Source organism: Pogoniulus pusillus, chromosome 13 (genome assembly GCF_015220805.1).
Source record: "Pogoniulus pusillus isolate bPogPus1 chromosome 13, bPogPus1.pri, whole genome shotgun sequence".
Taxonomy (NCBI): Eukaryota; Metazoa; Chordata; class Aves; order Piciformes; family Lybiidae; genus Pogoniulus; species Pogoniulus pusillus.
This window is the reverse complement of record NC_087276.1, coordinates 10,904,448-10,929,994: the sequence shown is the minus strand read 5'-3', so window position 1 is coordinate 10,929,994 and position 25,547 is coordinate 10,904,448. Positions and strand designations below refer to the sequence as shown.

Here is a 25,547-nt window from a genome sequence, read left to right as displayed (position 1 = left end):
TATCATAGCAGCTTCATCGTTAGACCACAATCACCTGTTTCTATGAACATGTTAAGATCATTTAGGCTATTTAGATAGGCTGCACATGTGAGTTAAAAATGCTCTTTAGTATTTATTTGTTTAATGCACCAAATGCTGCCTATAAAGAGGGGAATTGGTGCAAAAAAAAGAAAAATCTTCTAGTGCTTTCTGTGTAATGAACATCAAGCAGTTTGCAAGCAGAAATAAAACAGTTTTCATTTGTGGATAATAACACTCCCATTTTACAGATGGAAAAATAATCCAGCCATAGGAGTAGTTTTCACTTGATAACAGGAGCCTTATCTAGCACTTTGCTACTGATTTCACAAGACGAATAATGAGGTACTCTGAACTCTGCATGTCACACAGGGCAGAGGAATAGGGTCCTGGCCAACCTGCTGGGAAATTGCAACTGTATTACCCTTCCTCTATTCCTATGTCAAAAGGGGCCAAGGAAAACGTTAAGCAAACACTGTCGTGCAAGGGTTAGCCATGTATTTCAGTCATCACCTGACTGTGGAGCCTGGTGCTGAGAAAAACGGACACGGTTGCCACCACTCTGTGCAGCAATGGGCACGGCCCCTGGGCAAGGCAGGGCCGGCCTGAAGGTGTCTGGGATCAAGGAGAGCAGGCAATGGAGGGCAGAAAAACACCGTGCCGTTTATTTCCTCATTTATTTTTTCTCTCTCTTTTTCTGAGAGCAATTGGTGGCAATGTCTAACTTTGTGATTGCAGTTAACGCTACGAGGAAACCTGACCTCCAACACATGCCCTCAAGGTACATGGGAAGACTGCAAATGGTTGGAGAGGACGTCAGTTCACCTCAGGTCACAGGTTAAGCAGAAGTTGAAAACTAAGCAGATCGACTACTTTCTTATTAATTTAAACCCCTGAGGACTTTGGGGCAAGCTCCGTCTCCAGAGGCTGCGCTTCCACCCGCAGGCCTGTCCGCCCGCGCCGCCATGTCACTGCGCTGGCTCCGGAACATGGCGGAACCGGGAGCCACTCCACAGCATCCCTCCCGTTCCAGGACCGTCCCCCGCCTCTCCTAGCACAACTTCTCCCCCTGTCCCTGCCCAAACCCCTCGCTCAAGCCGACCCCACTCTCCGCCACCTGCGCAGCCGCTGCGATGCTTCCACGGGGGCTGCAGCTGCACCCGCCCGCGCCCAGGCACCGCCCCCGGCGGAGGCGGTCCCGCCCCCTCCCCGGCCCCGGGCCAAGTGGCAGCTCTCGCCAACGGCCGCACGGCGGGTGGCAGCTATGGCAGCTGAGGCAAATGTGTTTCTGAGGGCCCGGGGCAGGACGCTGACCGCCTTCCGCCAAGGTACGCGCCGAGCGGAACTTCGGCACAGGGCTGCGGGTTCCGGCGGGCTCTCTTCCCCGCCGCGCAGGTGATGCGGGAGGGGCGTACGGAGGGGAGGCCCGGGGCTTTCCCCGGTGGCAGCGGGAGGAGCTCGTACTACTAGGGATGGGGAGACGTAGGGAAGCCGTTCAGAAGGGCTAGGGAAGATCCCTGAGCCATCTGCCGGCTCCGGGAAGCCTGTGACAGGGAGCCCCTTACTCGGGGCAGCCAGCGGCACTCGGCGTGCGGCTCGTCTGACCGCGGAGCGGTGGCGTCCCGCTGCCCTGTGCCATGCTGAGGCGCGTCCGAGGGCCCCCTGACCGTTAACCGGAGAGCAGAGGCCGTTGGAGCGTTGGCCCTCGCTGTCCGACACGCCGCGCGTCCATAGCGCAGTTGGCTCTGGCTGCCGTGAGAACGCCAGCAGTGTCCAACACCAGAGTCGTTTGAGTTGCTTGTCAGTGTGGCTAAACGTGATCTGCTTGGCTGGTGAAACCGCTGGTGCCGACGGCGTGCCGTCATACGCTTGTTCCTGCGGCGTTGAACTAACAGGTCATAGGTAGCTCATTGCTTATGGCACTCAAATGAAGGGCAAGTGTGCCATAATGCAACTAGGGAAGATCCCAGGTTCTTAAAGGTCTGCAAACATTTAATCTTCTTGGCTAGTAATGCTCGAGTGTAAGTCAGCCCCGTGGGAGACTTGCTTCTAGACTTCACCTCCTCTCAGGTGAATACGACAATGAGGCTTCTGCCAAGCCGAAGATGCCAGCTACCTGTTGACTGCTGTTTCTTGTCTTGTGGCTGGGCCAACAGGGAAGTGTGGTGAACATCTACGTGTAGAAGTCTCCCGGCAGTGGAGGTTTTACATTGTGCTTTAGTTTTTTCAGGTGAATAACAAGAAATGTTTTCCTGTTGCCATGCATGGAAGGTACTTTACTTCCTTTGTTTATAAATTACAAGTTGCCTTGGTTTGGTGATGTGGGCAAGGCTGTTTGGTCCCATCAACTTAGTGGTATTTTCTTGAGTTTCATTGGAAATATTTGGCTTTGCTTGTTGCCAAATAAAAATCACCAACTCCAAGCATGTGAAGTATATGCATACAGCATTTCTGGCAACTTATTAATTGCAGATGGTGTGGTAGGTTTGGAACAGAATGCCTAGCATTTGTTGAAAGGACAGATGGCAGACAAGCCATCTAGTTACATCAACTGTATAGTGATGAAACTAACAAAAGGAGTATTCAACAGGAGTGTAAGAATTCCTGAACAAAAGCTTTATCAAAGTACTTCTTGAAAGTTTTCTTGAACATGGAAGAAAAGTTAAGTTGTGATTTAGGTTACCAGTTTTCCAGGTGTGTTTCTTTCTCCTGAAGTGTCCTTGTTTGGTGTTCTTTATATATTAATTAAAGCTTTTCTTACCAACTGGTTGTTGTTAATCTTGTTCAGGACTTTGAAAGGCTATCATAGTCCAGCTGCCATCTTTGGGTACAATTTTTTTTTTGGTGAATAATTTACTTATCTCTTACTTAAGAGGCTAAAGTTCAGCACAGCATTTTCATAACTAAATCACTGGGGAGAAGCAGGGGGGAAGAAACTCAACTAAGAACCAAGGGCTGATAAATCCTAGGCAATTTTTCTTGCAGTTTACGATGAAAATGAGTTATCATAGAATCAACCAGGTTGGAAGAGACCTCCAAGATCATCCACTCCAACCTAGCACCCAGCCCTAGCCAGTCAACTAGACCATGGCACTAAGTGCCTCATCCAGGCTTTGCTTGAACACCTCCAGGGACGGTGCCTCCACCACCTCCCTGGGCAGCCCATTCCAATGCCAATCACTCTCTCTGGGAAGAACTTCCTCCTAACATCCAGCCTATACTTCCCCCGGCACAACTTGAGACTGCGTCCCTTTATTCTGTTGCTGGTGGTCTGGGAGAAGAGATCAACCTCCACCTGGCTATAACCTTCCTTCAGGTAGTTGTAGACAGCATTGAGGTCACCCCTGATTTTGTCATTTTCCTCACACTTTAGGTTTCACTCCTGTTAAACAGGTAGCCACACAAAATATTTACTACTGCTGCTATGGCTTGGCACACATTTTCTTTTTAAAATGTGAGAGTTACCACTGAGAGCTTAATTTCCATTTTTGCTTGCTACCTTTTCTGTAAAAATCATTCTTCCACACTCTATTCCTTAATAGCAATTTCTTCAATCTGCTATCACATTATGTGGTAATTATACCTGTAACCTGCTCTAATCTATTCTTACATGTGGTGTGTGTGCATCAGAAGCTCATGGTTAGGGATCTGAATTATCCATGTAATCAAAGCATAGTAGCAAAGAGCACATAAATACTCTGTTGGTAAGAGCCCTATGTATGCTTTGGCTTTGCCTTTTTATTAATTCCCTTGTTTTTCTAACAGTGTGAAACTGTACATTAGAAGCATACTAGTGAAGAAACAAGACTGTTTCAGTAAATCCTGTCTTTACCACTTCTAAAATGTCATGGAGCATTTTGTTTTGGTTTGAGGGTTGGGTTTGGGTGTGTGTTTGGTTGGTTTTTTGTCCCAAGTATGCCGGTAGCACACTATGCAAAGAATTCCTGTGAAAGTAGAGAGAAACCTTTTTTCAGTGAACTAAACAACTAAACAGCTTAACTATTTAAGAAGTGTTGGCTTTAGAACCTGTCTTTAGCTAGATTTAGCTGATGGTTTTGAAACCCCTGTGTCAAAGAGGCAGATAACCAGAACTGCATACTTGCATTCTCTCTTCTATATGTGATTTTCTGTTCCTGTTACGCCTCTCTCACCAATCTTATGCAAACTTTTAAAGCTTATTCAATTGCTCCTCATGGCTTTTATTTTGCTCTGTTCTCTATTCCTTTCTGTGCTTTTTTTCTATTAGTGAACGTTAGGGTAACCTTTCTTTGTGGCACTTGCTAGAAGTGTTGTTTTCTGTGAAATTGATGGTGTTTTAATAACATGCAGAATCCTGCACTTTTCTGTATTCAAGCTCATCTACTTTCTTGCACAGTTACTGCTTAATGAAGTCTCTGATGCTTCTCAACCAAGCCTCATTTTTGCACTGCCAAATGGCTTCATTTTAGCAGATTTCCACACTGTTCCAATTGTTGTTACAGACTGTATTGAATGTGTTGAACAGTGTAGATCACAGTACAGATTCAGGTAGGATCTGTGTGTTTCTTATCTGTTTCTCCTTTTCTAACCATTTTTCAAGATAATTTGGCTTCCTTAAGAACCTGTAGTGAGCAGCTTTCAGATACCTCTCGGAGACAACTTCAAGTGGATTTCCCTTGTCTGTGTAAGGGCTGTCCATACTCTCTTTGAAGAATCCATAAGCCCAGTAGTTATTGCCTTTGTACACTTTCCCCTAACTTGTCTGTACAGATTTCCTGTTTTGCAGTCTATACTAGATTGCTCAGGAAACACTTACATGTAGGTGTGCTACTGGCCATCTTCCTGCTCCTCTGTTGCAAAGGCAGTTTTTAAAAGCATCAGCTAACTCCCCAGGATTTGGCTGGTTTTTGCTTTTGAGTTCTTCAGTGGGTACATGTTTTTTTTTAATGTTCATATCTATTTGTTGAATCATCTGCTTGAGATTTTTATCTGAGGTAGATCTGGTGCTCTGTCTGTAAGGAAGACTTCTGCCCTTAGATCTTCATGTGTTCCTTCACAATAAACATGGATACAGAAATTGGCATTGTTGTTCTGCTTCACCTTTATCTTTGTGTGCATCTTGCATGTCTGGAACATCTCTTAGCCTTAGTGAGTGTCTAGTAGGCTACCTGCTCCTAACTTCTCTAAAAAGGGCTTTATTAGTTTTCAGATTTTAATTCACTTGTTCTTCACTTTCAGCTTGACTTCTTGGACCTTTTATACACCTTCCAGTATGCAAAATCTTTCCAGTTTTCTTTATGTGATGCTTAGGCTTTTTGAGTGATGCCATCCTGCTCTTACTAGTGGCTGCTGTTTATGATGGTTAGTCAGCCTGGCTTCTTTTTAGTCTTTCAGAAGTTCTTAGTAGATACTGTGCATATGGCCTGAGCCTCTGAGAGAATGTGTTTGAATAATTTCCATGCTGCCTGCAAGGATTTTTGCACTTTTAAAAAGCATCATGATGATATATCATTAGCCTTCTTTTGACATTAAATGCAACTACAATTGATTTCTAATTTTTTCTTGCTTTCACATGAGTGTTTCATCTTGGCACATTACAGTTACTGTTCTACAGCTTTTCCATGTTAATATTATTGAGCACTGAACAGAACTGTGTCCCAGCTAGCATATCTCTTTCCCAATATGGTCTCCAACTCATATGAAATAGACAATTTTTTATGTGGGTTTCGAGCAACTTTCTGTGACTTCACCTTGTCATTATGCAAGCCACCCCCCTTCACACCTACAATCTTGGGCTGTAAGGTTTCTGTAATGAGTTTACATGTTAAATTTGGGGGCGGGCATAAAGACATGACTTAAGTTTAGCATTCTGTAGCCCTCAGTACAAATAAACTGTATCTGAGGGGGCATTTCCTACCTTGATAGTTATCTAAGAAGTTTAAAAGTGTCTCTTTTAAAAATAGGAGCAGTGCCTAATTTATTTGAGAAACTTGCATTATGTCAGTGTTTCTACTGACATTATGTTCTCTGTAGTTTAGCCTCACTATACTTCATCTCTACAGTAGTTACACTTTTCAGAGAGAAAATAAATTTTTATTCATGTTTTGAAGTTGTGTGGTGTGTTTTTTTTCACTGAAGCATAAAATGCACATTCCATAATGGGTTGACTTGATCTTTCAATAGAACCCTCATCAGTCGTATCTTTGGTAGTCTCAGGTACACATGGAGAATACAACTGAAAGGAATGCACATGCCATGAGCTTGAAATCTTTGTATTTGGACAGTAATGATGGCAGCTTTGAAGCCATAATTGCATGTAATGTTTTAATAATAATCAGGGAACTACTTAAGATTTAATCTGAGTCCTTTTATCGTTTTTCAAGCTGTTCCAGGACTCTGAGGAATGAAAGCAAATTTCTTTAAAGGAAAAAGTTTTTTGTATTTCCTGCTGTTTATAATGTATAAATACTGCCTTCACTTAAAAGATTCCATTTTCCCTCCTGCCTATAGCTTCTTTAGAAAAACAAGATTGTGCTTCTTGTCCAATTTTTGCTTAGAAAAAGAGTCACAGGCACACTTTGTAGACAGAGATAGCTCAGGGGCAGGAAACTGTGTACTTATTTCTGCTATTTTATGATCTTCCAGAGAAGTTACATTAATTTCCTTGGCAAACCCAACATGAAAATGAGGTATTTAAGTTTATTACTGCCCATGATATACTGAGCACACAATAGGTGTGTGTCCATGATCATCCTCCTCTGATAGCCTGGTGCCTATAGAGAGACTATGGACAAGAGTTAACATTTTGTAACTGATTCGTTTCCATGAAATGCCATAAATTGTAGAGGAAGAAGAAAACAAATGTTCTGTTGAAATCAGCCTATGTACTTAAAATCCCACCGTGAAAACAGAAGTGATAAGATATTAGCTGTTGTCCTCTAGAAATGGTGAAGCACAGGTTAAATCCCACCTAGGTCACTCAAGTGCTGCTTTTGTGCGTAATCACAGTGCATGCCTGAGGTTTTCTCCTGTGAATTCTTAACGGACTACTTTGGCCCTTCACAGAATAATCCTTAGATAAAATTGGAAGCTGGCACCATTTTCAGCATATGGTACTAAAAATACATTGCATTGATCCTTGTGCTGTACTTTGGCGCGCATGGGAGCAGAAAAAGAGTGAGAAACTATTGAAACTGAGGCATAATAAGATGTTCTGAAGTTTGACTTCTATGCCTGTCAACTGTGCAGCTCTTAAGGAGGGCTTAGGAACAAAATATATTTGGGATAGCAGTTTTGTGTGGCTCAGTGTGGAAGAGCAGCTCCACAGACATTACTTGTCTCTTGAAAATGGACAGCTATATGTATATCAATTATCTGAGAAACCTGCTGAGTTTTGTCTGGCATACTGCTGTGGTAAGTTCAGAGTTGCAATCAACCTCTGTGCTCACAGGGATGAAATCAACTTGCAGACAATCTCAGCTCCGTGCAATTTTGTCATGCAAGGGAGAGGGCAGAAAGAAGTTGTTTATTGAGTCCTCTTCTGCTTTTCCTGCCTAGTCTAATACAGCTACCTAGCTCATCTAAGAGCTTGGAAACTGAAACTCCTAATGAGAAGGATGCTTTTGATGTCACTCCCATAAAAGTAATTGCTTGCTACATTTGAAGGGGCAATATCAACTGTGCCTGCTACTTAATCAAAACCTTATGGAGTAACATGCAGAACCTGGATCCTGACAACATGATCACTGCAAAAACAGCTGTTCCCCCTCCCACCACTCATGCCCGATGCTGTTTGTTACTAACCCTTTGCCAGACCTTGACATTTCCCCTAGCATAGCAACAGAAAGGTTTGTCTGAGCACTCTTCTTATGATTCAGTGCAAAGTCAAAATGAAATGTTTTTTGTGGTGTGTGACTTTAAGCAGATGAGCTTCCTTATCTTGGCCTACAGTGCCTGTTCTGCTTGAGGGTGCTAAAAAGCAGCTGTAAAGGGAAAGAAATAGGGTACAGAAATTTTGGTAATAATCAGAGGACACAGTGTCAAGTTGTGCCGGGGGAAGTATAGGCTGGATGTTAGGAGGAAGTTCTTCCCAGAGAGAGTGATTGGCATTGGAATGGGCTGCCCAGGGAGGTGGTGGAGTCACCGTCCCTGGAGATGTTCAAGAAAAGCCTGGCTGAGGCACTTAGACTGGATAGGGCTGGGTGCTAGGTTGGCCTGGCTGATCTTGGAGGTCTCTTCCAACCTGGTTGATTCTATGATCTGAACACTGTCCATTAATAAAACCATGTAACTGTGAACCGTTAGGCAAAAGTCTTGTGGATCTGTGGTGGTGTAAGATGCTTTTGCGTTCTGTGTCTCATTGCTGCCCCCCTCTCTGTTGAAAGCGCACTCATGCAGGTCCGTTCCTGGAGTTCTAAGCAAAACTACTTGCACTAGTTGCAGGACTTTAAACTTTAGCTGGACTGACTTTCTGCCTTGCACAGATAAGGAAACAGATCTTGCAAACAGGCGGGTGAGGGCAATTAAGACTTATTTTCTGGATGGGCTGAGTTCAAAACAGGCTTAAGAGTTGGTGCAGGTGCAAATATGCACGCGTGGTGTTGTATCAGTACAACTCTTTTCATTACATTAAGCTCTTATTTATAGTACATAGCTGTATGTCCACACATTAATGTGCTCCCTTTTTTTGAGGTTTATGGGGAACAAAGTACTAAAATTAAGTCAGTAATATTCATTAGAAAATAATAAGCTAACAGAATTTGGTTTCACAAGACAAAGGCAGACTATTCAACCTTACTCTTATTTAACTATGAGGAAGTTATCAAATACTACAAAATAGCCATTAACTTCATTATTTAACTAAGAGTAGCTGATTAACATTTTAAGTAAATATTATTTATGTAACCCAAGTTTCTGGATCTCTCCTGTTGTCCCTGCTTTGCTTTTTTCAGTTTATCTTTTTCCTTTTTTTTTTCCTACAGGAGAATATAACATATACCTCTGCATCATTTTCAGTTCCTTTCTCTTTTCACCTCCTATCTCTTTCCTGTTCCCCCCACTCTTCTTCACTTCCACCCCTGCATCTTCTGTTTTTTTCTTTCTTCTGCCACTTCTGTCTGTGTACTAAACTTCTCTTTTCAAATTCATCTTATCAGTGTCTCTCTCTCTGCCTCACATGACCATCACTCACCCACTCAAACCAGTACATCTGTGCACAGTCTTGGAAACATTCATGTACTTAAAACTTGGGCAGCTACTGTACTAGCATGACTATAAGGCAGGAAATAAAACACTCCATGAAGCATATATTAGAATAGCCTGGTCTGGCTTGGCAACCTGTTTTTGTTGTGCTTGCTCCCTGACAGTGCAGCATCTGATTGCCAGACCTCTCCTGCATAGGTTACAGAATCAGAGAAACATTCCAGTTGGAAAAGACCCTCAGGATCATCAAGTGCTGCCATTATCCCTACTCTGTATACAAAGTTCACCCTTAAACCATATCCTGAAGCACCACATCCAAATGACTTATAAACACATCCAGGGTTGGTGACTCACCCACCTTCCTGGGCAGCACACTCCAATGCCTGACCACTCTTGCTGTGAAAAAATGTTTCCTAATGACCAGTCTAAACCTACCTAGGTGCAGCTTGAGGCCATTCCCTTTTGTTCTATCACTATTTACCTGTGAGAAGAGACCACCAGCAGTTTCTTCACTATATCCTTTCAGGTAGCTGTTAAGCTCATTGTAACCTGGTACCTGTTCCAGTCCTGCTGTCTGTGCCAGTCAGCCTGCCTGACAGCAACCTGGCTGCAGGTGCTTCATCTGCCTTTGGCCACCCTAGGGCTCTGAAAAGGGAAACAGAGCCTTTTAAAATGAAGACAAGCTGTCTTTACTGAGTAGTTTCTGTAAAAATAGATAGTGTCTCTATTTAACTTGGGCTACTATGGTCAGTATTACTTGGTTCAGAGTAATCAATACAAAACTAGTAGATTTTGCTCAGCATTGATTATCACTAATGTGACCTGAGCTGTTGCAAAAGAGACAGGTGTTAAAAATCCTACTATGTTGTTCAAACATTTGAGCTTTTTTCTGTGTTTAACGAGTTTGAGGATGGTGCCACTCCTCCAGTACAAGCTCCTGTTTCAGACTGTTAATTTTTCCATATTTATTTTTTATAGGTCATGAAGGATTTGTGATGCAAGCTTCCTTCTTTTTTTTTCTATAGCTTTCTCTGCACAAACAATGCCTTTGATGCAGCATGTAAGCTGTTTTTTATGGCAGTCATATTTTACCATGCAAGACATAAAGTAAAACCCTGCATTAGTTTGTGTCACTCAGCTGCTTCCATAAAGTTTCTATTGTCAACCCATGGATAGATGGAACATTTCACTTCCCTGCAACTGGAAAAATAAAATCAATTTTAGAAGTAAAAGTTATTAAATAGCTAAAAGTTCCTATCTATAAAATACATGATTATTATTTAGAACAAGGGAATGCTGGTATGAACCAACAGGCAGTGTTAACAGAGTATAAATAATTTTGCTTAGAAATTAAGTGCTGCTTTAACTGAAGCTTGTGGAAGCTTGCATATTTTCAAAAGGATCTGATGCTATAGCAACAAATGACAATTGCAAAGAGCTTCTGGAAGTTGCCCACATTCCTTCTCTCTCACTCCAGCCTATCCATGCCAGTGGAGCAAGAAAGGAATTTTGGCTCTTCTATTTTCTAAACTTTCTTGAAAGAAGCATACCCCATCCCCCCCTTCTTGCAAAATAAGATGATCTAGATCATTTGGGAAAAAAACAAAAGTAAATCTATGCTATATGCTTATCTGCTGTTATTAGATTAGCCTAACCTCAAGTCGAGGTTTCACATCAGAGAGAGATGAGTATATTTACAGATTATCATTTTAAATAATTTGCCTTGTTATTTTAACTTCAAGTAGAGACTGGTGTAGTCAGTGAGGTTTTTAACAGTTAAATGCTGTTTAATAAAACCGAATAATACTGCATGTATTAATCCAAAACCGAAATCCTCTGGTCACAAATGAATGCATGTAGACAGCTGGGGAAACCATAGTGTACTCATGTTTGTACTTCAATTCTGTCTTGAGACATAAGTCTAGGAAATAGGATACTCAAGTTTGTTTTTAACTTATAGCCAAGTGTAGCTATATTTACCTGGTGTTCTTTTTTCTAATGTGCTTGTAGTGTTGTGTATCCCACTTCTTTTGTGCTGCTACAGAATAAGAGAAACAAGTATACAAGAGAACTGTAGGAGGATGAGCTCTGTTACACCCTCTGTGCTGACTACCAATGAAGATTTGAGTTCTCACCTCTATTATTGTAGGTCTTAGGAGCTATTGTCTTGCTGCTAATTCTGATGTTGCTGGATTTTGTTTGCTGACCTTGTCCTGTTGAGTGGCTTCACTTCAACTCCAAAGACTGGCCTACATCCAGCATCTCTCTAAAAGCATAAGAACAAAAGGCATTTAACTCCTTAATAATTTAAGGATGAGTCTGGCTATAAAAAGTGAAATGTGTTGTGTATGTTTTAACTTGTTAATTAAAGAAGCAGTAATTGGAGTCTTAAAAGAATCAGCATTGTGCACTTGTGCTATATTACAGTCTTCTCATTTCCAGCACTATTGCTGAAGTCTTCACTTTTCCTCTAATCAGTTTGTAATTACCATATGGTATAATTAAATTAATGTACTTTTATTGCAGCAACCCATTAGAGAAAAAATTTGTACTTCTGCCTCTATCCTATATGAATGACTACAGAATTCTGTACTTCCTTTGAAGTGGCCTGACCTTACTTAGGTGAAGAGCAATCAATTCAATGATGCATGGAAATTTCATTCTCTTTATAAGATTCTCTAGTGCTTAACATTATTTTTGGGGGGTCTTTTTTCTTCTTAGATGATGAGTACAAATGGAAGGGGCCCTTCTACTTCATCCAAGGCGCAGATCCTCAGTTTGGACTGATGAAAGCTTGGGCAACTGGAGACACTAAAAATGGAGATGATGAATGGGAGGAAGAAATCAAATTAGCAGAACAAGCAGTGCAGGCCATTAACAAACTAAACCCTAAACCCAAGTTCTTTGTGTTGTGTGGAGACCTTATCCATGGAATGCCAGGTAAGGCAATTAAAACTGTAGAATGGGAATTGCAACTCCGTATTCTTCATATTTCAGGTTGACAGCAAGGCAAATGTAGTTTCTTTCAGTTCGTGATATTTCATAGGATTTGGTATGCTACCATTCTGTGATTGTAGATGATTCTTGAGACATTATTCTGATTTCTTCATCTGACTCCCAGTATAATTCACTTTGGGAATGTACTTTTGTTAGTTGCTTTTGTTCACTGAGCCTGAGGAAATTTTCTTTGAAATGCAAGTCCCAGGAACACACATTATAATTGATTCTCCTAAAAACCAATTGCTCTGAGAAGGCAAACAGGGGCTCTAGGCATTGGGGGAAAACAATAGCAAGAAAATAACAAAAAAAAGCTATGACTTTTTGAGTACCTGAAGTGGGTGAAGCTCAGAGAATTCTCTGCCTATCTAGTGCTTAATAAATTCAACTGCTTCAGTATCTAAAGTCTTAAAATTAAAACCTGAATTTGCTGACCTTTATAGTGCTCTGTCCTGTTGGGGTGTGACACGGGAATCAGTATGTTTCTATATACAATCAGAGGAGGAGCAACAGACTCTATAGAGGGGTGGGTTACAAAATTTGACACATAACTTTCAAACAGTCTGGTAATATTTGCTGTTTTAAGAAGATAAATGTGTTTCTTGGAAGTGAAAGAAAAAGTGATGTTAACAAGTGGTCTGGAAAGCAGATCAAAGCAGTGTCTTGTATCTCTTAGTCTTGATAAGAAGAGCTGCAAACTGCCTTTACTACATAACTGATGGCACGACAGTCCCCTAGGTGAGCTTGCAAACCATACAGGTTTGCGCTCCACTTGCATCTGAGGTTGTACTTCCTGGCTCTCGTTTGCACAGCAAGGTTCTGAGCATGTTAGAGATCTTTCACTAATTTGTTCAGTGTCCTACAAAGTGGATTTTATAAACCTTAGTTGTCAAATTGATTGACATTATTTATAGGCTACAGACTTCCTTTTGACCAGAACACAGTTTGAGTGACAGAGCAGGAAGGTGTAAAAGCCAGCAGATGTAAGCTTGATGAAATCTACTGTGTAATGCATTTTGCTAACAAACATGAAAGAGAAGCTGAATGGATCATTTATGTGTGTGTTGTATATATAAATATATGAAGCTGCCTCATGCAATTTCCAAGAAACTGCCAGAAGGGTCTTAAGAGTCTTTTGTAGCCTAAATGATTGTGTGATTACCTAACTAGAGCCAGAGTATTTTAATTAATAATTTCTTGTTTGACATGATGGCAGCATAGCCTTGAATAGCATCAGCAGATTCAACTCAGCCCGTGGCAGTTTGCCGGTGTTTATCAGTCCTTTGGATTACACTGCTTTATAATCAAGACCTGTCAATAGAAAGGAGAGAAGGGGAAGCTGCAGATTTCCCTCTCTTAGTATGTTTTATCATGCAGTACTAAGTTAAAAAAGTTTATGATGACTGTTTTAAAGAACATACTGAAGCAGCATTGAAGCCTTTTGCAAAGGAACTCCAAGAAATCTCAGCTTTCCAGCAGCTAGAAGCTATGAACAGAATCCTGATCAGCTGGGAAGCAATCAGGCACAGCACTTGGAATCCATTACAGATGTCATTAGAGCAACGAAGTAATCAGTGCCAGTATCTTGGTATTTAGCTGCTGATTAAAAGTAGTTTGTACTCTGAATATTATTTCCAGAAGTTTTTTCTTGATTACATAATCAAGAATAGTGTATCTATTCCTGGTGGCACTAATATTGTGGTACATAATAATGAATTTAAGCAATACTTTACAGTGAACTGTGTTACTGAAAATAATTTCTCTAAACTTGCTGCTCACACCTAGCTACACTGTGATCATGAAAGAAGGCAATGGTGTGCCTTAAATTAGTGTACAGTAACTTGGTATGGCAAAAATGGTAGTCAGCAGAATACAGAATACTGTTGATTTGGTAATGCCTTTTCCTAAAACTCTGCAGATTTATTTCTAAAAGTCTTTATTCTCATATCAAGTTGGAACCTTCTGCTTTGTTTTATGGAGACTTCCCATATTGTTCCATTAGCCAGTACCCTTTGATCCCAACAATCCAGCCAGCTCTTCACCCATTTAGTTCTGTAATGAATCATAGAATCAACTAGGTTGGAAGAGACCTCCAAGATCATCCAGTGTTTTGATGATTATAGAGAGATGTCTCACGGTGACATCAGCCAGATCTTTCAGTGTTCTTGGATGCATCCCTTCATGTCCCATGGATTTGCTTGGGTTGATTTTTTTTTTTCAGCAGATACTTGTCTGAATCCTGTTTCACTACCAATATTTCCTCTACTCTTTAACTTTAGGAGAAAACATCAGTGAAAACAGGCAAAAGAAGCACTGAGTACCTGTCACTCGTCACTGCTTCTCTCATCAGTGGCCCTGTATTTTCTTCATTATTTTATTGCCAAAGCAATAGCAGAAGCTTTTGCTTCCTGTCATGCCCCTTGCTAGTTTCAGAACCCTCTGTAGTAGGAGAAGGGGCCCTAGTTGACCCACTGTTGTCAGAAGGTGTCAGGTAGCTTAGTCTTCTAGGAGACCCAGGGTCTATGATCTGTAGACTTTCTCAAGTTGCTTCTTTGCCCCTGTTGAGTGGTCTGTAGCGAAACCCCAGTCTTAGTGGCTGATCTCCCCTGTAATCCAGACTCCTAGGCTCCACAAGCCTAGTGAGTCCACTAGTCCATCGAAGAGCTCCCTCCACAATTATGGCAAACTGCCTGCTAGCTTTCTTGCCTGTCTTTCCCATTTCAGTTTAACAAGAAGTATTCTATTTTCTTCTCCATCGTATACCTGGAGTGCACTTTGCTGTTCAGGAAGCAGATTCTGCATTTCACCAGCATTTGTTACAACAGTAGAGAATTGAATTCAGCTGTTTGCAGCCAAGGTCACCCTGCTGAGACAGAGTGAAACATGGAGAAACACTGACTTGTGTAGCTGAGTATCTAGCAGCTATTTTTATGTAGCTGAATTCTTCCAGGGGAAAATGTTTAACTGCATTTTTTAGTGATGCTACTGCTGTCAGTAACTTGATAAGCATTAGCACTAGCCAGAAATGTCCTTTGTGATGTAGCTTTAGACCGAGTACTTAATTATTTTTCATTAATTGCCCTGCTTATATGGGTGAAAGAACAAGTAAGACAGCAAGTCTCCTGCAAACTTTACTTAGCTCTAACTCTAATAAGATGTAGCTGTTTAGAGACTAAATGAAATGAGACTCTCTAGTAACGTGTATAATAAAAAACACCCTGGCAGAACTTCAGTTTGATCTTTTGGCAGTGCGATATAATGGATCAGTGACCAAGTAATGTTTGTTGTAGCTGGTTTGGATTCATTTGTGTGTGTGTTAATTAGAATACATCAAAATCACTAGAATTGAGTATTACAGCACCTGAAGTACATTATGATACTTGTACTAATTCCTTTACTTAAGTGAAGGCATAATCTCTCAAATACACATTTCCTGCCCAGGTACTATGTAATCTGACATCATCGTTTTCAGTCAATTAAATCCAAATCAAAGTAATTTTTTCTTCCACCTTTGTTTCACACTATATAATTATTTAATTAAAGGCTATCAAGCTGTTATTTATAACGCATGTCTGAAACATTTCATTCTGGTGAAGGAATCTTTAGCTCAGCTAAACTGAGCGCACACAGCACCTGACAAGTCAGAGGTGTGGATGTTGTGCATACAACATCAGAATTCCTTTGTTTTGTTTCCTTTGTTTCCTTCAGAATTCCTTTGTTTGGTGACAGGTTGGGGGGCAGGAACATGCCCACACCACATGCATCTGTTATTTCATACAACTTACCTGAAGGATCCACCTTCTTTTTATACCCCTTAGCAATGAAGAAATCGATCTAGAGGGCTGTGTAAGTGATGGTAGGAGACTGTATTTCAAATAAACTGAATTCCAATACAAGAATTCTTTTGTCTGCTCTTCTGACAAGGTACTTCTTTTATTTCCCTGCCCATTCTTTCCTTTCTCTCATTAGCTTCAGAAGCAATTGTCTGTCATTTGATCACACAATCAGCTGTTGCTTGTGTGCATGCTTTTTTACTCGCTCCTAGGATCTGCTGTTGTAGCATTTATTTTGAATACCTTTTAATTAATTTTATAGCTGTTAAAATATTTAAGTGGTCTTACTGTTTTCAGGCACTTTTAATAGTTTTTCTTAAAACTTACCTTTCTCTCCTGCCTTGGGTTACTTGTGCTGCATTCCTCCTTCTTGAAGAGGCTATGGGGAAGGCAGGAAGCTGCAAGGAGTTCTTTTCCCGTTTGCCAGAGTTGTAGCTGCTTTCTGCCATTTTGAAACTCAGCAGTGGCCCTGAAATTGGTACACCTGGATCCAGGAGATTGTCTACAAAAAAAGAACAAACCAATACAAACAGTTCTTACAGTGGCTTTTCCTTTTTTCCCAGAAAATTTGGAATATTGTAGCCTTTCCTCAGTATTATTTCAAGTGTTTGCAATGCTGTAGTAGAGGAGTCTGTGAGAAATGTGTGTAACTTCAGTATGAATTTTGTGTCCAGGCTAATGGCAAAGTCTTATTAACTTCTTGTATTATTAAAAATATTCCCTTACCATTAGATAGGTGTTGCCTGTATGTTCAGTAGCTTTCTACCTGGTAGAATAAGCATTGTCCTTGGTTTTGCTTGTTATCTCTTACTTTCTTTGTTGGGCCATAGCTGGACTGTAAGATCTTCCAGGATTGTGACTGTTACATACTCTTATGATTATACTGTGCTATCTAATGTTATCTTCCATAGTGTGAGCACAACAAAAAGTTCCAGAAGAACTTCTGGACAGAAAGCAGGGGCAGACCTGTGGAGCTGGACAGGATTAGGCTGCAGCTAAAGGCAGCTGTTAGAGGCTGCATGTCTAGATTGCAACTGAAACAGCTACAGTTTTCCATATCTGTCTGTAGAATTTAAGAGTGCCAAAGAGAATAGCAGTGGAGCAACAACTGCTGTTTAATCCAACAGAGATCCATATGCTGAGGCAACATAGAAGATACATAGTCATAGTTATGTAACTTTAGGAATTCAGCAGGAGGAAGCAACTGTCTGCAGGTCTTGATCTAGAAAAGCAATACCTTTGGCTGCCTTGGCCACAAGAGCACACTGCTCATCCATGGTGAGGGTCAACCCCCGATCTATACTGGTGTATGGGGTGCAGGACTCTACACTTGGCCTTGTGGGGCTTCACTAGGTTCTTCTCCACCCACCTCCAGCCTCTCCAGGTCTTGCTGATAGCAGCACAGCCTTCTGGTGTGTCAGCCACCCTCCTAGTTCTGCATTGTCAACAAACTTGCTGTGGGTATACTCTAGTCCTTCATCCAGGTCACTGATGCTGAGTATTTGGTGGTGGAGGTTAACAATACTGCACCAAGCAGAAAAGGCACAGATTTACTTTTTAAGTGCAAAGCAAAATCAGTGGCTTTGAAACATTTATACTGAATCATAAGTAAACAGTTTATTCCTTGAATGCAAAGTGATGCTTTAATAAATGTGTCACTGACTAATCAATGAGGCTTTTTCTGTACTATCACCTAAAATAACATGAGCAGTGTTTAAGTTTTACCTCATTTCCTAATCATAAAGTAGCTTAATCTAAATAAACTTTCTGCATCCATTTCTTTTGCTGTTGTTTACTTTCAAAAGCTTTGATATGCTCAGTAGGATGGAGCCCAAAGCAGCAAGGTTCTTGGCTATTTTCTTCTCTTATGCTAATGTTAATTAACAAAGTCTAAGAATGTAGGGAAGTAGCACATTATTTGTCAAATATTTAGTAACATGTATTTCAAGAAATGTCACTATGGCTGCATAAATAAACATTTTATAGTAATTATCTGATTCTAGTAAAACATAATGGAGCATTCAAAGACTCCAAACTGCTTAGTGTGAAATTTAATTTGCTCTAATCAGCCCAAGAGTAGGGAAGCATGAGAGATTCTCTGTGTGTGTTTGACAATACATTAGTGTCACACTGCAAAGAAACCACTGGGCTGTCAAAAGCAAATATTTAATCTTTAGCAAGTATATATTTATTTGTATTTTAGACCATACTCTATAGTCCAGTCCACAGCTGAACTAAGAAATCTCTATGTGAAAATCTTTGAGATGTAGTTAATTGTAGCACAAGTATCAGTACTAGTACTGGAAATCTAATACAAGCACTGTGCATTTTATCTATATAAATATAGATGGAAGCATAATAAGTCCAGTTTTAATTTCTGTTCTTGCTTCTTTCTCAGCCCAGAGAGTTTTAGTTTAGTCTATCATATTCTCAGCTTTAGCAATTCAACTCCTACCTATGAATATTTAAAAATGCACACATGGAGCAGACATCTACAGTGAGCTTGTTTGGCACCTTGTACAGTAAATACATTTTGTTAGCATCTTTGTTGACTCTGTTTTCTTGAATTTGCTATTTGTAAAGAGTAACTTGCACAAAGCCAGTGTAGGTATGTAGGTGTTGAAGTAATTAGAATGGTCTTACTAGTTTAAAAGTGTGCTTTTTCAAAGGCACATTTCCAGGCTTTTCTGTCTGTCTGGATTGTAAAAGATCTTCTTCTTCCTTGGAAATCAGTGGCAGAAAATCTGCCCATTCTTGTCTGTGGCTCAGAGCAAGCTGTGTTATTGCTCTGTCTGTAGCACATCACCTGCTTGTGTTCTAAGTTCTTCTCTGAACATCCTCCAGCTAACAGGAGTGTGGAACGAAGACACAAACTGGCAAAAGACTGTTCAGGTTAAGAGAGTCCAAAGGATTCTAAGTAAGGCATTCTGGCTGATATTAACTGCCCTGTCACTCTGCAGTTGTTCTGATTGCAAAGATGTCTTTGTAAGGACAGACAATGGCTCAGACATCAGGAAAAGGACACGTCTTTGTAAGGTACTGTACCCACTTACTGCAGGGTTTTCTGTTTCAACAAGTGAGGATAGCTGCATCAGACTTAAGGTAATAGTGTTTTGAAGTTATTGGTTGTGCTGTAATTCCTTGTCTGAAAATATGATGGAGGCTTTAAAAGGCTGTAGAATTCTCACGGGTAGTCATTTGAAGAAAGGTGTTGAAGATTAAAATGTTGTTGTGTCTCTTAAAAATGAGGAGTTACTGAAAACAGGACTCTCATACCTTCGACCTGTTTCTACAAAGTGCGTTGCTGTAACTCCTGTAACATTGTTGGGTTGTTTTTTTTTCCTGCTTGTGGTTTCATCAGAAGAGCAGACCTAAAGGCAGTAATGGTTTATGCTTGACGTGGCAGATCTGCATAGCTAGGAGTAAGGATAAGGGCAGAGTTGTGCTTAAGTGAAGCATAATACTTATTTTCACAGCAGAAGGTGCAACAGTAGAAGTCATGAATTATGTTGTTAAGTGGGCACCTGTGTGGCTGGCACTCAGAATAATGTCAGCATTTGCAGTCATTAGATTTAATGTCATGCACCAAAACTCCAGGAGCAGTTGATCCCCTAAGAGGATTCCTTGTTCACTTTGGGGGTTTTGTCATTGCTTTAATACTGTAATTGTTAATTATTAGCTGAAACTGGAGTTTTCTTCTGGCTTCAATGCCTAAAGTTAAAAAATAGATTATTTTTTCTCGTGGAAATTCTTTAGTATTCATTTTTTGTGTCTCAGCACAGATTGTTGCTTCTTTCTAATGTACTGAGGAAATCAGTTGCTAACAGCTTACGGTATTTCAGTTCCTGCTTTTCAGTGGAACTAATGAGATGAGGTTCTTTGTAAGTTACACTGAGTGCTTGGTTTGTCCAGCAGTGAATAAAGTCATATTTTAAATTCCATCATAATACTTTTTTGCACATCATAAAATCGTCTTCAGGCTATTTGAATGTTAGAAATACTTATGTCTAAAGAAGAAAGAGGAGACATTTTAGCTGTTACAGCACAGGCTAATCAGAAAATAAATATTTCAGAAGATGACCATACTGGGTTAATGTAAAATTGATCAGCTTATTCTTGCATCCAATACTTTGGAGTGGTGCAGTGTGTTTTATGACTGAAACGTGGTGAATGCTGGAGGGGAAACCTGCAAGTTTAAAATAAGAAACAGAAAAAAGTACAGACCAACAAGAGCAACAGTAAGGCTTCACTGGGTGGCCTGATAAGATCTTTTCTGTGCCAGTGCCCTATGTAGTACCACACTTTTGTAACATCCTAGGAAAAATGGAAAGTGTTTGGGTTTTTTCCTAACTGATCATAAGCAATGAAAGAATCATGGATTTTATGGGAGGATAACCTGTAAACAAATGAGAAGAGGGTAAGAGTTTGGCCATGACAGCTAAGAGGAGCCTGTGTTGATAAGCCAGGAAAGAAGACAGCACAGTAAGAAATGGTGTCAGAGCTTTGGGGTGGGAAAGCTTCTGCATCAATGCTCTGAAGGGATGCTGGGTTACATTTGCAAAGATAACAGGAAACTGTGTGTCATGGGATGTGACAAGATTAGAGCTCAGTTAAACTTTTATTTATGGCAGCACATAAAAATTAGATGCAGTCAAGATGCGATTGCAGAAGGAGCCTGTAAAATAGGCTGATCTTGATGATACCCTTGGTTTGGGGCCTGTGCTGGTTTCCAAGTGACAAGTACAGCAGTGAGACTGCTACTGGCTAGGGAACTCAGCTGAGAGATTCTTAGAGGGATTATGTAGGAGCTTAGTTGTAGCCCTGTTAAATTGGAGCCAACAGCCAAGTATCCAAAACGACAGCAGAGATGAATGGCAATCCAGTTTTGAACAGAAGACTATGGTCCTACAAAGGGAGAGAGGTAGGGCTTCAGTGTGTTTCAGGAGGTACTTACAAAATGAGCATGCTGTGATTATAGCCTTGGGCTCCCCTCTTCTAGTAACTAGAAAGTTATGGAATGCTACTTGGGAAGGTCTTCTAAGTGACTTGGCAAGGAGTAGAAAAACTGCAGAGAATCAAGAAAAAACAACCAAACAAAAAAGGACAAACATCTCAAGAACACAAAAGTGCCCAAAATAATTAGGCCCTTTGATTCAAGCAATTGTGATGCACTGTGAAGCCCAGGGAAATAAACAAACCACTCTTTTGTTTGTTTATAATAGTAGTGTGACTGCTTCCAAGAAGAATTATTGTTTTGATGTCAAGAGTGATTCTCCTGATATAACAACTTACAGAAGGAATGGGCCCAATGTGTTTATAAATTCCACTCTCATCAGTGGTGTTTTGACATTTTTTATTTTTGCTTGTACCAGACTTAGTTAATGTTTCTATTTGATATTTTACAGAGTATTTTAATCTACAGTCTAGCTCTTACTTGTTCTTGAGTTAAATGTTAGGCAGGCTGCAGTTATTTTATCAGGGCTTTTCAAGTGTGTTGCCCACATAAAGCTCATAGTTAGACAATTTCCTTCTTAGCTTTTTCAAACTGAAAATTTGTGTTTTCTTTTAAAAATTGAGTGTTTGCAACACCCCTGAGTTTGGGACACTTTCAAGATGCATTGAAATACTGAGTAATTTAGAAACTAGGAAATGATTGTTTTACATTTCTACATGTTAAATCGGCTGAAGACTTATCTTGTGTAGCTTCATCTGCCTGTGCTGGTCGTCAGGCTAGGCAGAGCAAAGCTGATGCAGGAACATACCACCGTGACTTAGTGCAAAGCACAAGTTGGGCTCTAAGTTTGTACTCTGGCTCAGCTGGAGCCCCTTCTGCCAAACTTTTCAAGTCAGGTCCATGTTGTTTTAACGCCTGCAGCAAACCATGACACAGTAGTGCTTGTGTCAAGAATTGCAGAACAGGCAAACAACAAACAAACAGGTACTCTTCTGGCTTTTGGGAAAGCCCATCCCCAACAGAAGGATTAGGAAGAGCAGAAACAGCAGTATCACAAGTTGAGCTGCAGCAGCTCTGCTCTGCTGCTGAGTCAGTCTGTGCCACCCTGATCCCTGAAAGTGACTTTTCAGAAGACTTTTGGAGAGTAGGAGGTTCTCTGAAATGCAGTGTCAATGCTGAGTAACTGACCTCTGATGATCTTTTTTTCTCTGTGAATGTATGACCAATAGGTTTGTTAAAAGAAGTTGGATTACCTCATTAGAACTTCCATCTCTTAGACAATGACATTAATTGGAGATCCAGACTGAAGCCCTCACCATTCCCACCAAGCTCATGCCTAATCACAGGGCCTGACAGACTCCTCTTGCCTTGGGAGGGGAATACTTGGAGTACTCCTGACACTGACCCTGAAACACCTGAGGATACCACCTAATAATAGCATTATAACCTCCTCCTCTCCCTATCCTAATTCATATGAGTAGAAAAATGGGTGCTCTTGTTCATTGATATGGTTTCATTTGTAATACTTGTGGGGAAAACTGACTGTTGGTGGAGGTTACTCTTAAGAGTTGCCTCTCACAAAAATTCCTATCAGTATGCATGACAGAGATCTGGTTTGGAGTAAACAGTGCTTCAGGCTGGTTTTAAAGCTATATAGAAGTACTCTGTTCTGTGGAATGCCAAATTAACTGTGGGTTAGTAGCTAAATCATTATTTCTTTGGCAGAATATTTTGTGCATTCTGCTGACTGAAGCAAAAAGTGCTCTCAAAGTACTTTCTTGAAATCTGCTCTTTCAGTAAGTGAAGTCAAGGAAGGTTGTCTTGACTCCTTTAAGCAATGCAGGAAAGATAGTGGAAGTGTTTAGACAAATAGTGACACACAACAGAAAGATGTCAGGCACCAGAGACACTGACATTGCACCTTTATGCTCCTGTTTGCGTGGCTCAGCTTTCAAACATGATAGACAGGGAAGCTGCAGAAAATTGTAGGCAACTAGACTGGCAACAGTTCTTGCTTCCATATGTTTTATGAAAGCCAGACTGCTTTCTATGGACTATTCATTTGTGAAGCCCTTTATCTTGGGGTGAGACTGTATTTACAGAACCTAACACAAAAGCAGCATATTCTAGCCTGGGATTTAAAGCTGTCACTGCACATGATGTCAAGATAAACAGAGGAGAAATTCATTTCAGTTACACCTACAATGACACATTATTTTTTTTTACATTACCTCTTGGCATTACATTCTTTTCCTATTCACTTATTCACAACAAACTTCTGTTTAAGCCAAAGAAATTCATGTCATCAAGGAAAGATGTTCTTCATGGCAATGGGAGTCATTACATGTACTAGCTAATTGTGCCTGGTAGAAACTGAAGAGATGCATTTTTATGGCAAGGCAGAGACCACTGTAGTTTACTAGTGGCTTCCTTCTTTATTGCTTGTCTCTTCTTCTTTAACTAGTTTATACTTGTAGAGGGAGGCACCTCCTTGAGGGGAGCACTGCATAGTAATATGGCTCACGGTAGCACAAGTAGTGTGCTGCTGGACTACAGCTGATGTTACTCTGTGTGTCCCAGCTGTTCCACTCCAGCACTACACCAAAAACTACAGACAGCCTTCTTCCACCTTTATCTCCGTGGGCTTTTCTCTTTTGAGCTCATTTGGCCTTCTGCTAGGTCAAGCCAAGATACAATTGCCCTGAACAATCTTTACTTAGTATGATATTGTGGACTTTTTGGGCGGAGACTTTGTTTTCCATTTTGAGCTATCTGTTTTCTGCAGCAAAACACTGAACATTGTCTCTGTGTTGCTATAGAAATAATGTTGCATTAAACGAGGGAACCAGTGCCCTGCTGTCAACAAATCTAATCTTAGTGTTAGTCTCTAGAGTTTGAATTTCACCACTGGGAAGAGGAATGCATAATTCTACAAATTATTTCCGTAACTTAATGCATAAATGTCTTTATACTCTGAAGCTGTTAGCTAAATTTCCCAAAGTGATAGCATGAGATTAAGATGGTGTGATGTGAGTACATAAATCTTCATAGAGCTTTCCCCCTCACCTTTTCCTGCCCCTCACCCCCATATATTTTCATAGCTGTAGCCTGAAGTTTCCATTTCTTTGCATAGGGAGGCGGAGAGTGGCAGAAAAGGCAGCTTTCTCAGCCAGGCTCCCTAACCCCTGGACAACAAAGTGTGCCAGGTCTATTTAAATTTGGTGGTTTATTTCTTCAGATCCATCTCTTCTATATGGCATGAGATTTGCCATGATTCTTCTAGGATCAGTGAGGATATTTTCCATAACTGGAAGGACATCCTAAACTGACCACAGTCCTGGTACTTAACATGCCCCACAAACTGTTCTGCTGCTATCTTCAAGACTACTGTGGGTACCACGTGCCCAGTTATTTCTCAAGTTACTCAAAGACTTTGCCACAGAAATCTTCTATTCTGTACAGCAGCTAAGTGCAAGAGAGATGTGGATTTTAACTTTGTGCCCCACATACCAAATAGCACATCTGTCTTTACATGGAGACATAATGTGAATATGTTGTTTTCCCCCCAACAATGATGAAGTGGTAATTAAGCCTATTTCTCTAGGATATCAAAAAGGAATTGACGTCTTCACGAATAATAATAGTTACTAAAGGTCAGTGTTTGTCAATGAATTGATCATAAGTGTTTTGAAGAAGCATAGAGAAGAAAATCTTTTACAGTTACATTACAGGAGTCCTCTAATACATTCTGTCCGTAATATATGTGTGTAGTTACAAAAACAGTTGTAACTGTTTTTAAATACTTGCTTGGTATAGACTTGAGTGCAAATGTGTGTTAGAAATTTGACTTCAGAGTTCTTATACAAAGCCTGTTGCAAATTCTTGGTTAAAAAGATGCAGTTATTATTGGTGAAATGGGTTTGTGTTAGTTACATGTTATGTCTTACAGGACAAAGTACAATTTTATGATTGTTCAACTGAATTAATGAATAAGAAAAGACTACTCTTAAGAAAATTTTGAAGACCTCTATCATTAGAATAACTGCTTTTTTTAAAATCCTTTCTCATTTTTTTGAGTGATTGTATATTAATCTAGAAATTAGATGAACCTTCCTAGACAAGGACAAACTCCTGATAACCATAATCACATAAAAATAGAGATGCTGGAAAGCCCAGCAAAAGGCACAAATACCTTACTTTGAAATTAGCACCACAATCGTTATTAAATTGTATTCATCACACAAACCTGTTGCCACAAGACACTAATTATTGTTTTGCAGTTTAAAACAGTTTTTCTAATGAAAAAAACCCCACAAAAACAAAAAACCCAAACACCAACTCCAACCTTAATTCCTTTGTGCAGCCATAAAATATAAACTAGAAGCTGACCTGGTTTTTGCCCTCGTAAAGCTGTTAACACCATCCGAGGCAGCTGCGTATTTTTGCCACCTCATCATTCTATAGATTAAAAGAATCAGCCTGCTAAAGCTTGTGGTGCACAGCACTGACCACTGTATCACCTACTGCTATGCTATCTTGGTTCCTACCCACAGCCCTGCTTAAGG

General features: G+C 40.5%; 1 protein-coding gene and 1 long non-coding RNA gene across 3 annotated transcripts in view; one reads left to right on the top strand and one right to left on the bottom strand.

Annotated features, from left to right (window-relative positions):
• Positions 1 to 1,198: 1,198 nt before the first annotated feature.
• CPPED1 (calcineurin like phosphoesterase domain containing 1) overlaps positions 1,199 to 25,547 on the top strand; it is a 42,783-nt gene continuing 18,434 nt past the window's right edge. The window contains exons 1-2 of one of the 2 annotated variants that reach the window (XM_064152964.1): positions 1,199 to 1,346; positions 11,920 to 12,138. In XM_064152964.1, the coding sequence (XP_064009034.1) occupies positions 1,283 to 1,346; positions 11,920 to 12,138 (283 nt within the window). In that variant the 5' untranslated portion in view covers positions 1,199 to 1,282. Of the gene's footprint in view, positions 1,414 to 11,919; positions 12,139 to 25,547 lie in introns of both variants that reach the window. The other variant, XM_064152965.1, reaches the window with a different exon arrangement.
• On the bottom strand, positions 11,273 to 16,525 carry LOC135180500 (uncharacterized). Its single transcript, XR_010304453.1, has 2 exons — positions 16,356 to 16,525; positions 11,273 to 11,464 (listed from the first exon to the last, which is right to left on the bottom strand). It is a non-coding gene; the product is annotated as an uncharacterized LOC135180500 (long non-coding RNA).